Source organism: Hippocampus guttulatus, chromosome 2 (genome assembly GCF_054856545.1).
Source record: "Hippocampus guttulatus isolate MCC_2025c chromosome 2, RoL_Hgut_1.0, whole genome shotgun sequence".
NCBI classification, from domain to species: domain Eukaryota; kingdom Metazoa; phylum Chordata; class Actinopteri; order Syngnathiformes; family Syngnathidae; genus Hippocampus; species Hippocampus guttulatus.
Window position 1 is genome coordinate 11,479,017 of NC_141262.1, and position 16,138 is coordinate 11,495,154.

The 16,138-nt window shown below is 40.6% G+C and overlaps 1 protein-coding gene across 1 annotated transcript in view; it reads left to right on the top strand.

Moving 5' to 3' along the window:
* klhl4 (kelch-like family member 4) overlaps positions 1-11,576 on the top strand; it is a 32,461-nt gene extending 20,885 nt beyond the window's left edge. Inside the window, exons 5-11 of the mRNA XM_086136907.1 lie at positions 2,974-3,186; positions 4,002-4,188; positions 4,271-4,495; positions 6,548-6,710; positions 8,540-8,752; positions 10,207-10,378; positions 10,630-11,576. Of these exons, the coding sequence (XP_085993033.1) occupies positions 2,974-3,186; positions 4,002-4,188; positions 4,271-4,495; positions 6,548-6,710; positions 8,540-8,752; positions 10,207-10,378; positions 10,630-10,689 (1,233 nt within the window). The 3' untranslated portion in view covers positions 10,690-11,576. The remainder of the gene's footprint in view (positions 1-2,973; positions 3,187-4,001; positions 4,189-4,270; positions 4,496-6,547; positions 6,711-8,539; positions 8,753-10,206; positions 10,379-10,629) is intronic.
* The last annotated feature ends 4,562 nt before the right edge of the window (positions 11,577-16,138 follow it).

Genomic DNA, 16,138 nt, shown 5'->3' on the forward strand with positions numbered 1-16,138 from the left:
TTTCTGTAAAAGTACACAAGAAGTTGAGTTGAGATATGTCATAAATTACAAGATCGTATTTTCAGTCCTGCAAAAACTACTCCTGTCAATTCAATAGCCTTTACATTACAATTAGTTTTTGAAATAACTGTCATGGAATACTGCATATTCCTCCTTGGAAAATGTCAATCAGTTGCAAGCACTCCGATTCTCAGTTGACCATCTTGTAGTTTGAGGCTAGCTGCATTCAAAGAACCTTTCAAAAACTGTAAAGACATGAAATGAAGTTGTCTCACTTGTTGTCTGACTTCAGATCGGAAATCAGATGACTTGACGTCATCTGATTTGTGTGGGGCGAAATGGGCGACATGCACATTTGAATAGATATTGAAAGGTGTGATACATTCACGTTATCTAATTTAGATCAGTGGCTGCCAGGAAGACACACAATGTTGCTGCGGATTGATTAGTGCACCCGCTCAACCTGGCAAAATGGGATTTCTGTTACATTTCTGAGAGAAATATTTGCATTGAATTAAGATTCATACGCATGCTTGTCAGATAAGGTCCTGGCTAGCCATGCAGGAGTGACACGCTGGGTGAAGCGTTATCTTCCAAAGGACATCTGCTCAGCCTGTTTACAAAGCCCGCTTTCCGGGATCAGGAGGTTAATCTAATCATCAAACTGCACAGGTTGGCTGAACTTCCTGTTCAATCGCTTCGGTAATGAGCAGAAAGATCTGTGGGCTTCCTCGAAGTCTGTCGCCTACTGGAGCAGCGCAGAGTTTTGTTTTATGAAGCTTTTGTTTTTTTCCTGACCAATACATTTCGTACTGTACCTCATTTTACAAACACAGTTTTAATTGTTTCTTGGTGCATGCAAAGAGAGTCGACATCCTTGCAGAAATGATCAAAATGAAATGCTTGCAGTGGCCATGTGAACCCGCTATGTATCATTTTCTCTAGACCAATACACGTGAAAGTCCACAGTTTCCTACGGCACTCAGATTTCTTTGAGGGTATGCAAAGACTGCGTTAAACCGAGTGGTCACTTGACATACCTGGAAAAGTGTGTCGCCTACCTTTTCCTTCTTTTCCCCTCAGGATACATTGCAGGTTATGAGTGCATGCCGTGGATGTCTTCTTTCCAAAGTTGAAGACATGGAGTGAAGGCAAACAAACCTATTTGCATGATTTCGCTCCTTCACCCAATGAAAACGGGCAAGATTCTCGATGATCAGATGGAAAAGCAGAATTGATAATGGAATTGGAAAAGCTAAAGTCTAAATGCTAGATTTTATCCCCAAGTATGATGTTAGACTGTTCACTAATGTGCTTTGAAACAACTGAAGCACCCCTTAGCTGCAACCATGAGGGGCACTGTCGATTGAGTCTCAAAAAACGAACAACATTGACACCACCAGTCAAGGTCTGTATCTGAAGACCTGTCCTCCCAAAAACATTAGTTAGCTCAAAGCACAAGTAATCATTTTAAACAGGAGTTCACAATATTCAGAAATAGATTCTCTCAACTCAATAAAATTATATTTTAAAATTACAGCTAATAAATTAACTTATTGATCCCCACCCCATCCACTCCCTCCTATTGTTCATCACAGAAATAAAGACAAATAAACACCCTAGAATTTACATACAGTATGCGATACTGTGTAAAAACATCACATTTGCGTTTCCTAGTTTGCAGGCTACTTCTCGGTTAACAAAGAATGAAAATAAAAATTCTAATGAAAGCACAAAAATTATGCCATCAACACCATTACGCAGACCAATGCTAAAATATAAGATTGTTCTTATTTTTTTTAACCAATCCAGCTCCTACTATGTACTACTTCAAAATGGAAAAGGGTCATTACGATGAGAAAGCCAGTGGAGCTTCGGTGTACATTACTTTTACGCAGTAATGTGTAAAGCATCTAAGTGGAAAAACAAAACAAGCTCCAACTCTGGTCGATGTATGTATTGTCACAGAAACTAGATCATATTCCTCTTATGCGGGGCTTGAATCAATGCCTATCCTCTCCCGCTGCTCTTGTTTTACCCACCAGTGAGTTTGCAAGCGTGTGAAATCACCTCCTTTCAGATCATTATGAAACAAACACTGTTTAGCTTTCAATCTTCCTGTCAGTCTGGTAATTACAACTTACTGGTCCGAAAGCAACGCCAAAGAGCCTCTCCATCAAGTGTAACCACAGCTGATCAATGCGCAGCCCGCTTTTCATTAGGGCTTGTAGTATTTAGTTTTCAAATCCTGCTCTGGTAAAGGAGCCGAGCAACACGCTGTAATCTGGACGTTGATGATCAAGAGTGAGCACTGAGGCATTTTAAGAATGAATGCTTTGTTCACAAAGAAAACATGTTTAGTCCTCCTGGCTAGACTCACACGTGGTGATAAGATAATACAGGGGCGGGTGTATCTCTCATCATCTCTAATGGAAGTGCCCGGAGATAGTGTCCTTGAAAAAGGTTGACGTGCAGGGTTGTAACATGGCCCGGGCTGCAGGCGAGTGAAAGGAAGATCAATCTTTAGGAGGGCAATCAAGAAGAGCTTCCACACCAAAAAAGTTGCAGCGGTGTGATGATAATGCAGGGTCTCTTCTGTTGCTCATTAAAAGAAAGGCTAATAAAAGACTAATGGTGTCATGTACAGTATGATCAGCAGGAAAAAGTGCTTTCGAAGCTGATGAAGAGTTTCGAAGGAGATGTTTTCAGCTCGGTCTGCTTGCGGCCTCCATCATTTTACTTAACAAGTGACACTTAAATCTACGCCTTTGGAATTTGAAGCAACGGAACATAAGTCATTGCCGTTATCAGCTCTGAAGAAGACTGGAGAAGCCCTCACGCTCCTTTCTGAGCTCTCATGCCGTTGCTCTCTTTTGCCGCAGCAATAAAACTAGACACACAGTCCCATGCATCAGGAGAAGTTGTGGTCTAATGACTGATGATTATCTGCCCCCTTGGCGTCTCTTTAACCAGGAAAACTTTCTGGAGGTCATTCAGAACCAGGAGTTTTTTCTGCTCCCCACGGATGAGATAGTGAAGCTGCTGTCCAGTGATGACATCAACGTGCCTGATGAGGAGACCATCTTTCAGGCCCTGATGATGTGGGTGAGATACGACGTCCAGCATCGACAAGAGGACCTCGGAATGCTTCTGTCTTATATTCGCCTGCCTCTTCTTCCGGCACAGGTCACACATCGTGTCTTCTTCCTTACTGCCATATGAGAATGCTGTCATTTTTTTTTTTTCTGTGGATGGGTTTCTGTAAAGCCCAACAATGTTATCGTTGTAGCATGTCTTGGATTAAGAATGTTTCTAAATGAAAACCTAACATTAGGTACAGTTGAATAAAAATCCAATGCATGACTCCTACAAATTCCATCCAACAATGGTTCTCTTGGAAAAATAACGTCCAAATATTGGAAATATGATGCAGCGCAGTTCGACCGCTGCAAACAGCAATCATGATAATATTCAGTATCAATAATGGAAGTGGGATCACTAAACATTTTAAATCCTGTTGAAAAAAGCCATTTGTTCTCCCTGATTTTCTCAGACCCTGTTTGAGAGTTGTTGGCTTTATTTTGTGAGGGCAACTATAAGATGGTTCACGAAATGCTTGATGTCAGACCCCGGCTTGCAAGGTTCAGATCAACTTTCAACCACCAGACTGTCACTTCACAAGGCACATCTTAAAGACAGGACTGCTGTGTTGGCCAGGCAAGCTCGGCGGAGACCGGTCCAAAAAATTGGCAAACGGGCGTAGGAATCGATGGGCATTTGCACTCCGTAGCATTTATTATTACATATTAAGGCAAAACAGGAAAATGCGTTTTAATGATGGTAAATTATATTTATGCAAAAATCCATACTTTTCAGATCAACAATACTACTAATGCTTTATTGCAGCTAATATTTGATTTTTTTTTCTCCTTGATTGTGGCGACAGCAAATGTGTGGCTTCAAATTCAGTGAATGTTTGTTCTTAATTTCTTGAACTGCAGCTTATTGCTGACCTGGAAAACAACAAAATGTTCTCTGATGATCTGGAGTGCCAGAAACTGTTGATGGAGGCCATGAAGTACCATCTTCTGCCTGAGCGCCGTCCCATGTTTCAGAGCCCAAGAACCAAACCTAGAAAGTCCACAGTGGGGGCACTTTATGCCGTCGGAGGGATGGATGCTACCAAAGGTGCGCTGTGATCCATTGACACCAGAAACGCACGCAAACAGTCGCAAAGCAATCAACTCACACTGGGATTTCTGCCTTTTAGGTTCAACCACCATTGAGAAGTATGACCTGCGCACCAACACCTGGGTTCCACTTAAAGTTATGAACGGACGCCGGCTGCAGTTTGGTGTGGCCGTGATAGACAACAAGTTGTATGTGGTCGGTGGAAGAGATGGGCTCAAGACCTCCAACATGGTGGAGTGTTACAATCCAGTCAACCAAGTGTGGTCCACCATGCCTCCCATGTCAACACCCCGACATGGACTTGGTAAGTGGAGACTCTCTCTTTCTCGCTGCCTCACTCTATCCATCCATCAAATCGCTTTATTGACCAACCTTGATTGATCCAAGGCCCCCCATTTCCAAAAAAAAAGAAAAAATAGTATGAATAAAACAAAATCAATGACCTTGTCTCAATTTACTTGAAACTGTGCTTTTAGAAGTGTTGTTCTGTTAGGCTATGTTTTTCCACACTTGTTGACGTGGTGATCCACATCTCATCGTTGCTTGTGAACATCAGAGCCTTTTGGGGTTGCTCCTTTTATACCCAATCATCTGTTTCTAATTAACCTGTTCGCCTGTTTCAAACATTTTTTTTCAGTGTGTTAAAGCTATCAAATACAAAAAAGAGATTTTATATGTCTCTCAACAAAAAAAAAATAATACCGTAATATAGGGATTAGAAATTTTGTCTGTGTGAACATCAACCATCTTTTTGGGTGAATTCAGTTGAATGCAGGTTGAAAATGATTCAAGTAATTGTTTTTCTCTCCGTTTTACACTTCACCAATGCCATTGCAGTTCGGGTTTGTATTTGTAAAATTATTTGCACACATTAGGCGAAATTGGTTAACTTCACATTGTGTCTCCAATGAACTCATTTGGGTGTGTGGCGGTAAACTGTGAGGTTTTAATTGAGTTCATTTCCTTTTTTGGTACTTTGTCTATCAGCATGACGTTTCAGTGGACAAAGACTAAACATTGCATTTCATAATAAACACTCAGTTTTCATGTCGTGGGTTTGTACAGGCAGGCAACAACGTTTGACTGCAATGCAGGATATTTTCTGGATGTAAGCTCCTAACTGCTGGCATGCTGTGAACCTGAAATTACACATATCTTTTGAGATCCACCTTTGATATTTTCTCTTTCCCCGATCAAAGCACGGTGGGCAAAGCTGTCCCTGCTCTTCCTCAATGCTCCCCGCCCGACAAATCTCATATCAGAAGCATTTTGATTCACAGTTGAAAGAGGTCTGCGTAACAGAACATTGAGATCTTGTCAAAGCTCGCCTGGGTGTTTCTTTGATGTTGCGTTCAGGCCAAATATCTGCCTGCTCTGATTGTGCCACGCTTATTTGGAGTCGAAATATATTTGCGCCGTGTGTTTCCCGATGTCCCCACAGCGTCTACGGTTGAGACGAGAAAAACTGCTTATTTTGATTTTCGAAACCACCATGAATCCTGAGCGATTCGCCCCCTCAGAATTGCCTCTGACGGAATTTCCGACCTCAGCATTGTCCTCTGGTTCCCACAAAATCATTCAACTCTCACTACTGAACTCTAATACAGAAAGTTGTTGTGTGCTGTTGTCAAACAGACTTCCTATGTGATTTGGGGCCCGAAGAAAAACAAGGCTGTTTCATTGTCTTCCTGTTTTAAAAGATTTGCCCGGCTGTGGTTCACAATTGATGTGTTGTTCAGGCTTCCTTTGTGCTTTACGGTTGATTTTATGTGCAAGCAAGCGTCACTGCCATGAGAGTTGCTGCTACGCAATCAAATGTTTGGATTATATTTGCGGTTGTAGCAGTAATTTAAGAGTTTGTAATGTCGTGGGAGAAGTAAAGCTAGCATTGATGTAATTAATTGCAATTGCGCTGATTGTGATATTCATGGCAATTATAGAAATAATAAGAGGGGCAGTAGTAGTAAGAAGGAAAGTGTAAGTGCTAGTCTGAATCGTTGTGATTTTAGCAGGCGCTCCAATGACTTCATGTTACAAATGTGCCTCGGCCCTTTCCCAAAGGGCCATGACATAATCGATATCATTATTTTTATAGCCTGTGCTAAGCATTGTTTGAAATTAGTTTCATCATTTCTTTAGCCTTAAGGAACATTCATACTGGATGCAATTTACAACATATTTGTATGTATCCAATATGAATCAAATACCAAACATATTGGACGGACGCAGTGATAAATGTAGACATTATACAAGTTTGCAATCTGGTGGAAGTCAGTTATGCAAGCATGAGGTACTTGCATGTTATCATGCGCAGATCTTTAACCCTAGCATATCTGTTTTGGCTCACTATGTGCAGGCATTGCTGTGCTGGAGGGCCCCATGTATGCTGTAGGGGGTCATGATGGTTGGAGCTATCTCAACACAGTGGAGCGCTGGGACCCACAGGCCCGACAGTGGAACTATGTTGCCAGTATGTCGACACCACGAAGCACCATGGGAGTCACCGCTCTCAATGGGAAGTAAGTTGCTAGGCCTTTTGTGACCCTTGCTAGCAGCCGGTGCATGGCAAAATGCTGATTGATGCAATATATCAGGAAAAAAACTTCCTGACCATCTGCTGCCTTGTTTCGAACCTTGGGACAAAATTGATGGAAAACATGAAGGGGCGGGGGGGGGGGGGGACCTGACCCCCCCCCCGCCCCAAAAAAGTAAAGAAAACAAAAATACCACACTGTGAGGACTGGAACACAGCTCGTAAATTATTTATGGCGCAGCTTAAAAAGTTCAGTCTTGATTCCAACGATACATTAATTTGACATATTGTTGGCAATTTGTTTTCAATGGAGTTGTACAGGTTATAAACCGCAGTAATGGAGCGTAAAGTGTTGAAATGATTTATCTTGGTCTCATTGTTTTAAATCACAAACATATTTACAAACTTGTTTCTATACACTGCGAGTAAATAGGCCCAAGTACGTTTTTTCTATATTACACTTCGAGGGTATCGTGCGCATGAGTTGTGTCAGCAGAAAGTCTCATTTGTGAGGAATTAGCCATGCCATTGTTTATTAAACCATGACAAAAGCTAACAAGTACTGTATTGTCTAACAGTGACTGACTGAAGCTGGTTTACAGTGTAGTCTACTCTCAGGTAATAGGAATGTGTGTGTGCAGTAGTTGCAAAACTGTGTGACATATTAAAAAAGCCGCCGCAACAAATTAGTTAAAAAACAACAACAAGGCTGCTGCTGTGTCCCATGATGTTGTGTAAAAGTGAATGCGATGTTATCTCTGAATGTAGGTCAAAAAAAGACAAGGAAGTGTTTTTCCAAGGCTCTACTGTCTTGCTGCTGGGCATGTGAGCTCCCCCCTCTTAAGGCACTCGTGATGATTCCAGCAGGAAACACACTCAATAAATGCTGCTTCTTAACAGTGGCACAGCTGATTTGAATCATTCCTGCCACTTTTCGTGGTATCAGCGCCCTATCGAAACTCCATCAATATGATCCTAAAAAAAAAAACAACAACAAAAAAAAAAAACAGTGTCCAGTAGATTATCTGGAACACTTGAGAATCTATATCAAGTACCGGTAATACGATAAAAACACCAAAAACCTAAACATCATACTTCCCAGAGATGCTGATTGTTAAATGTATTGTTTTCAGATTGAGATAGCCACGCTTTGCCAGGTGAACTCGACTTGCTCTGACAAATCAATTAAAGGACGGAAACATGCTTATGTTATATTAGACAAATTTGAAATCTGACTGGTTTTTAGAAACAGGCCCATTGCTAATATAGTTGAAGTACCATGGGCCAGCTCTATTTATTCCCAAGGCCCCAGACAGATTATATTGACATGGCAGCAGAGAGGCTGAACTCTGATTGGATAATGCAGTGCAGCCAAGTGAAATGCTATGAAATGAAGAGCACTGTGGGAAATGGGGTCATACTTTTGGATTTTTCAGTACAGTTCGTCTTTATTTTGTTGAGACTTTTTTTTTAAAATTCAGTTAGGTCAGTAGATTTCACTCAACTCAACTGTATTTGTAGAGCACTTCAAAACAACCACCGCTCTATACAAAGCGCTGAACATTTAGAGCAAGTTTGTTGGTTTTTAAAAATATGTTTGTGCTTACCGGTAGTTTTTTTTATTGGTTTCAATATTAGTTGTAGTTTTTTAAAAAATATATGGAGCACTGTATTTGGTGAGTGCAAGATAAAAAAAAAAAAAACAACAACCACAAAAAATGGCTCAAATTATTGTGTGATAAAGTAAACTACAATTCTCCAATTTCTTTTTCAGTATTTTGAGATCATGGCGACATTATTCTTTGAAATTCCCAGATTGTTTGCAGTAGGTGGCCGGGATGGCAGCTCATGTCTGAGGTCAATGGAGAGCTTCGATCCTCACACCAACAAGTGGAGCAGGTGCGGCCGGATGGCCAAGAGGCGAGGGGGTGTGGGTGTGGCCACGTACAACAACTTCCTGTATGCTGTGGGCGGACACGACGCCCCGGCCTCCAACCACTGCTCCCAACTCTCAGATTGTGTTGAAAGGTGGGAGAAATTATTTTCCTCTGGAGAACATGCACAAAGGAATGTTACACACACACATTTTGGATTTGCTCCAAGTGTGCGCGAGGAATTCACTCATGGGTGTGGACACTGATGAGTTTCATACTGGAACAAAAGATAATTTGTTTCACCACACTGATGCTCTCGGGGGTCATGTTTTCCATCATTTCATTTATTTCAAGTTGTCTACCACCATCTGGTGGTTACCGTAGACATGTACGTGACAGAACTGTACTGGCAGTAATTCCATGCTCAGTTGCTCTTACAAAAATGTGCAAACTCTGATGTTTGATAATATTTACAGTATGTATACAAAATTTGATGTTTTTAAAAAAAAGAATACATTAATGGGTTGAAAAAAAATACATGTGTGCTTGTGGGATCTATCCAAAACGGAGTTGTAGGGCTGAAATGAATTAAGGTGTGAACAGAATCAGGGTACATTTTCAATATCAGTCCAGTTTTTGTTGACTGGCACATGGCACCTAAAAATTGAGCAGTTTTAAATTATTAATTTGGCTTGCTCCATGTCAAACTAGTTTGGCATGTAAGCCTGTTTTCCATTATTATTATTGTTCTTTTTTCACGTAATGACTTCCCTTTAAAAATCCAAAAATCATCTTGATCATTAATTATAATCAAATGCTTGAGTGGTTTCCACAGATTGGGAAGGTAATTAAAAGATGAAGTTCTTGTAATAACAGTTTTATGGATCAAATGTTTGCAGTGTAACCAATTGATCATATTTACAGTCTACAGCAGCAAGATTGGGTAGAAAGAAGAAAGAAGAAAAGCAAAGTGTTCGCATTCACAAAATAAATGTTACAGTTTCAATGTACACCGTTCAATTAAGTGCAATATAAATATAGATATGGATAAGGTGGCGGTGCTATTTACAATTGTTTTCCACATCATTTTATTTTTTATTCAGCAGCCTGTACCGTATTGTATATGTATTTTTCCAGTAAAATCCCAAACATGACATATATACATACTAGAGGGGTTGCTGGATAACAATAGTCATGACGAAAATGATTCAGTCGTCGCAGCAGGTACACGCTGGAATAGAGTATCTTGCTGATACAAACAGTTTATTGTCAAACACTGTATTTGATGTATACAAGTCATCTGTACGTAACTATTGTACTTTATTGGATTGATCAAAAAAAAAAAGGTGAAATCCAGTGGAACATGATGCACAGTTTGAACATTCGATTGAGTGATTGATTTGCGCTCGACCAGAGGGAACCGTCATCTCACTCGTGGTCCTTCTGCCACACTTTGAGAATGACTGCATTAGACAAAGATCTTATGCTATTATTCATGCATGCACACTTTTGAAAAGTTGCACACTTAATGGTGCATTGGTCAGCATACTATTTCACTTCTCTTAAGTAAATGTCTTATGAATAAAACCCATGTTTGACTAATTTCAGGTATGACCCCAAGACGGACACGTGGACTACCGTGTCGTCTCTCAGTGTTCCTCGGGACGCAGTAGGCGTTTGCATGCTGGGTGATAGGCTGTACGCCGTGGGCGGATATGATGGGCAATCCTACCTGAACACCGTTGAGTCATACGATGCGCAGAACAATGACTGGACCGAGGTACTGTGTTGAACAATTCATATCCATCTCATAGCCAGAACAATAGTCACACCAAGCTGTCTACCAACAATTCTGGGATTTGAAAGAAAAGTAGAATTCTATTCCATACTGATGCAAATCAAATGACTGTTTGTTCGTTTGTCTTTTAGCTGTGGTTTACAAATACCTTTGTCATCAAGATCGAGGCATAGTGGGACGATTTAAAATCCTCAAATGAGTAACTGCATGTTAACCTGTTTTTCGTTCTGCAGGAGGTCCCGCTAAACGTTGGCAGGGCAGGTGCTTGCGTGGTGGTGGTGAAACTGCCTTGAGCGCTTTCTGTCCCACGCCTGCTCGATATAAACAAATGAAGAAGAGCAGACCACCAAAACAACAAGGACGCGTCCTCTGAGAGACACTTGTTTTTATCCTTTCGGCTTTCCAGATTTTTGAGAGGGAAAAAAAAACAAAACATGAGCAGGCCTCTCTTCCATCATTGGCGCACATGTGGGCCCACTGGGGAGGGGACCCGCTCCCAAACTGGAATGTGCATTCTTGACATTCTCAACCGATTAACAGTTTTCATACTCTTGGCCAAGCTGTAGCACCGCTTGCCAAAAGATTGATGTATTGCTTTATTATTCTGCTTTTACAAAAAAGCTCAGATCGTTTTCCTATTGTTGTCATCTAAACTGTAAATTTTTGGGCTACTTTTCTCCCTTTACAGCAACTCAAACCAACACATCACTGTGAATAACAAGAACACAGAAGCTTTTTTTGGTGGCCACTGTATTAAAATATATGTTGCTTCTTATCTAGTTGGTAGCGTTACACAACACCAAAGTCATTTGCTTGTCCTTAGAAATCTGGGGGATTGAATAAAGTTTTACACAATTGTGAATTACACGAGATTATATCATATTGATATTTCACATTGCTACAATTATGTTGGAGTCCTGTTTGAAGCTGTGTGCTTGGATTGCTGCCGTTATTTCTTCTTTCTTTTATGCGCGCAAGGTGAATGTATTATTTGATCACTATAGCTTCTATCAAGTTTACTGTGTGTTCTGTACATGCCTTCTTGGGTTACGTAGATGGTTAGCGCTTATTGTCCAAGTTTATGACCCAACGTCAAGGGCCGATTGCCCAAAATGTGACGTTTTTATTAGTGTATTTTACATATTCCGCTCACAAGAATTAAATAACAACTTGAGAAGAATTTCCAATTATTCACATAATATGCTTCCTAGAATGAATGTTACTTTCTATGTTTTTAATCATGATTTTGTACAGCATGTTAGCATCTTAATATAATTATTTAAGATCACTGCATGCTCAAATCCATGTTTCTAGATGGATGTCGTTTGACGATATGAATTAAACAATTTTTTTTTTTTTTTTTTAACCTGAATGGCCTCAGAAGCCATTATGTCAACACTGTCAGTTTTGTTCCTGGTGCAGCAATTTATAAACCAAACATGAGTGTCTCATCAACAAACTGGAGACCAACTCCTCCACCTTATCTCCCCCGCCCCCACCCCCCACATTATCTACCCTCCAAATTGTTTTCAAAGCTCCTCTACAAACGACCTACTCAAGACTGGTGGAAATGGAATTTGCATTCACAAATATTGTCTCAAGTGTCAACAAAGAACATGTAAACGTTTGCTACAGGAACTTGAGGGTACACAAAAAAACATTTCTTCACACGCCATGACAAACTTGTTTGTATTTTCCCTTTCTATTTATTTAATGTCAACATGAATTAAGGTCTATTATATATGTCACCACATATTATAACAGTACATCATCTTGACAATATGCCCTCTAAGGAGGCTGTGAGAAAGATAGCAGGCCATCTAATTGGACACCAACGAACGTGTTATGACGGTGTTGCTTTTGAAAATTGGTATCATTGAGGAGGAGGAACGTAATTGCTCAATCATCCCAAAGGAGGTGGGTGCTGTTCATTATTTGAGTTTTAAATGGAATGGAATACAAAATACATTTTGTGCGAATGGTTCCTCTGTATTCACACGATAGCATTTTTTTTTAATGATCATAGACAATGTTTCGACAAAGTTTCAACATAAACAGACAAAAATTGTAGTTATGGTTTCCCTCAAAGGACTGTCACGACTGTGACACCGAATATACATTTAATCGTCTGATATTATTAGGTTTGATGATTAACTAGTTTTGAAATCAGAAGTCAAAGACAATTGTTCAACTATTGCTCAAGTTAACTGTAAAATATGGTTTAGCAACCCACCCTGAATGATTGCAATAGCTCAACATTATTCTTTAATTGCACATCGACCAGCTGAAAATTGCGGCACAAGTTGACTGAAAAACATGTTATTTAACTTAAAGTGGCTGCACAAAATAAAATCATCTGGATCCCAATACATTTTTTAAGTAGTATAGTGTACTTAAAACACTTACCTGGATCCTGATGATTTTATTTTGGGCGACCACTTGAAATTGATTAACGTCAACAAAAACGTTTAATGAATTTTGGTAGGTTTGATCAAGGCACAGGCAGACCAATTCTGAGTTCGGCAGACGAGTGTGGCTGGATGTCATCATATTTTATTCATAACTATAACAGCTTGCATAAAATCCTCAGAATCATTGCAAAAATTCATTCAACACGTTATTATCTTTATTACTTTATATGTTTTGAAACACCCCACTGAGTCGCGAAACAGCTTTACGGGAAGGCGAAAGAAGGTTGTTGTCAGACGGACATGAATTATTGGGGTGGAAGGCGGACTCGAGTGCCTGACTTTTGTTATGGAGGGCATCTGTCTATTTCCTTATGGTCCTCCTTGGACACAGGTTCTTTTATTTCTCTATAAGGCGGAAGAAGACCCAACACCACGTCGTCTTTTCTGCAGTTTATCACAACATCATACGAATCGATTCGGGCTTCTGAGAGTTTCAGATCTTGTCAGGAAGCAAGGGAAAAATACAGTCTCACATTTATATAGGGATAATACGTTAATGAGGGGCGGGCAGTCCTTCCCCTTATGTAAAAATCAGAAACAAAGAAAGGTCAATGCAGTTCGATCTTGGCATGATGACAAAGTCCAGACTTCCCCTGCTGTGCATAAATCCAGAGACAGGAGTTCCTCCTAAGGGAAACTTGACAGCCTTCAGGGACTTTGCCGAGATGGGGGTGCAAAAGAAGACCCTTGGGGACTGTTAATCACTCAAGGGGGAAGAAGATATAAACTTAACACGACATTCTTTGTTTTAACAGATGTTCAGGAAAGAGACTTGTACCAACAGTACTCATGTTAAGGCTAAAATTCCTGAACACTTTCCACTGGTGGTCTATGATCACCCTCACCAACTTTACATCAACCATCCGTAGAGGTCTGCTTTGGAATGTACTTACCGTGGATGGACTCCAGCGAGTCCGTTTCTCCTTTGGGCATGTCAAAGACTGAGCGAGCTTTTCCTGCGATGAATTTAAAGAGAATGAGAGGAGCCACTTCCATTGCCGGGAAAGCCTTTGTCACTCAAACTACATCCATACACAATGAGACTTCGCTTTACGCTCGACTTGCTCAGGGCACGAAAAAAAAAAACCTGGAGAAAATAGCAGAGGTGGGCATTCGGTCAGACGGAAGGATGGTTTCCGTTAGCATTTCCAGTCAACCCACATGGCCCAGTAGTCCATCCCTCATTTGTGACAACCAATCAATGTTGAGAACCAACTTTCCACATTACGCGCAGGCAAATAGACAGAAAACAAATACAAGCAACGGACACACATGCACAATGTGGTGATACTTAAAAAATCAACAAAACAAACATGGGACACGTTATTATAAAACACTGTTGTTGTTGTTGTTGTTTTTTTTAATGTACTTGGCTGCGTGTCAGGTGTGCGGCATCTGTGGGTGTGACGTGGTACCGGTCCATTCTCAATGCTGTTCGGCTGTCGCCGACGACTCTGATGGACTGGGCCGGCACGAAAAACTGACGGCAGCTCACTGACAGACTCACTGGACTGACCAAGTCCCTCTCTGAAAAATACTTTAGCTCATGATCAATCTTACATCCGCCAAGGAGATTCAGAGAAACTATTTGTGTTATCTGCAATAAACCCATGAAAGTACCGCTACACATGGATTCAGCAAGTAATGTGACATGAACCACGTGAAACGTCATGAAGCTGGTAGACAGTAAAAGAGTGGCCATAGACATATAGATTGATACTTTGCATGCTTGGAATTCCTAAAACAGGACTGGAGCATGGTGTTCTGAGCAGACTGTGTGGAGCAAGACTGAGGAGGGCTGAGATTTCATTCAAACTTGCAATAACTTCGGACCAGCTATGAATCACAATCAAAATGGTAAAGGTCCAAATGTGAAAAAATACTGTACATACATTGTGTAGAGAGTGACAGTGTGTTCATGCTACCTTTATGGTGCCAATTAGCCGACGTAAAGAGGAATTTTCATTTTAGCCCCAAAAGCATGCCCTGCTTACGTGATTTGGACAGAGGTGAATGATTATAAGAAAATCAAAGTTTTAAAAGGGAGATTATCAAAATAAAGAAGGGAATGTGGTCTATTATTTCTACTTGAGCAACAGTAATTGTTCGCACTGTTCTGTTTGTTGAAAAAATAATATATTAGTGATTTCAAACTGTGCCAGTATTAATAAGAACACTCGAATGTAGGAAGGGGAACCAGAGGGCGCAAGGGGGTGACAAAGCCCACCCCACTGGAACAACAATAGCACCCAACCACTGTAACCTCCCCCACAAATGTATGATTTTTATTGTTACTGTGAGAGGGACAATCATACATGCCCCCCCCCCCCCCCCCACTCTTCCCAATGCAAAGTACCGCCCCTGCTGTTGATGCGCATTTATTAAGTGTGATGATTCAAAAGTGCATGCATTCAACTGGAATTCTCCCGTGTGGGTTCTGCCCTGCAACCTTCACAGTGCAGGAGCGTTGCAATCCGATCACTCATGAAAAGAGCACGCTCCTTCACGGTGACTTTATCATATCAGAAAAGATCAAAAGAGGGTGCTGTTGCACCGCAGAGAGCGCCTGGGTTGTAATCGAAGCACGTCACAACACCGCAATTATTAAACGCGTCAAGTGACATTAAGAAAGCTAAGGATGAATACTTGAGCTAATCACCCCGCAGAAATATTAAAATGATGAAATGACAGGAAATTGGAAGCAGAGGAGTCTTCTCGCTCTTTTTTCAAATGAACATCTTGCTGAGTTTTAAGGAGATGCCTACAATCAACCGACTCGAGAGATGATTTGTCATGTTTTAAAGGGATGGAGGTATCACAGACTTTGAAACAATCGTGTGTAATTGCTTGACAAAAGCAGACAGATCGTGCTATTTTTGATCTTAGTTCCCAGATTTTTTTTATAACTCTTTTATCTCTGTCTCTCAATTTATTTATTTTGTGTGACAGTGAGCTGCAAGGATGAAACGAGATGTGACAAGTATGCAACAAGACACGAGTTGGGAGCTGTTTTATATTAATAGTTGGTCTTGCAAGGGTGTTTATTTATACAGCATTTCTTTTTTTACTTGGAAGAAAACAAAAATATAATGTGTGTGTTCTGGAGAATTATCCAGCTGGCTAATAGTGAGGGATTTGCCAAAAGTGGACATTATGTGTTATCGATTTAAATAATTAAAAAGGGAAAATAAAATGAATACTATAGTTTTCTTTAATGAGCTAATATAAAACAGAGTCAAACACAACCTGGGGCGGTGGTTGAATAGGAAAC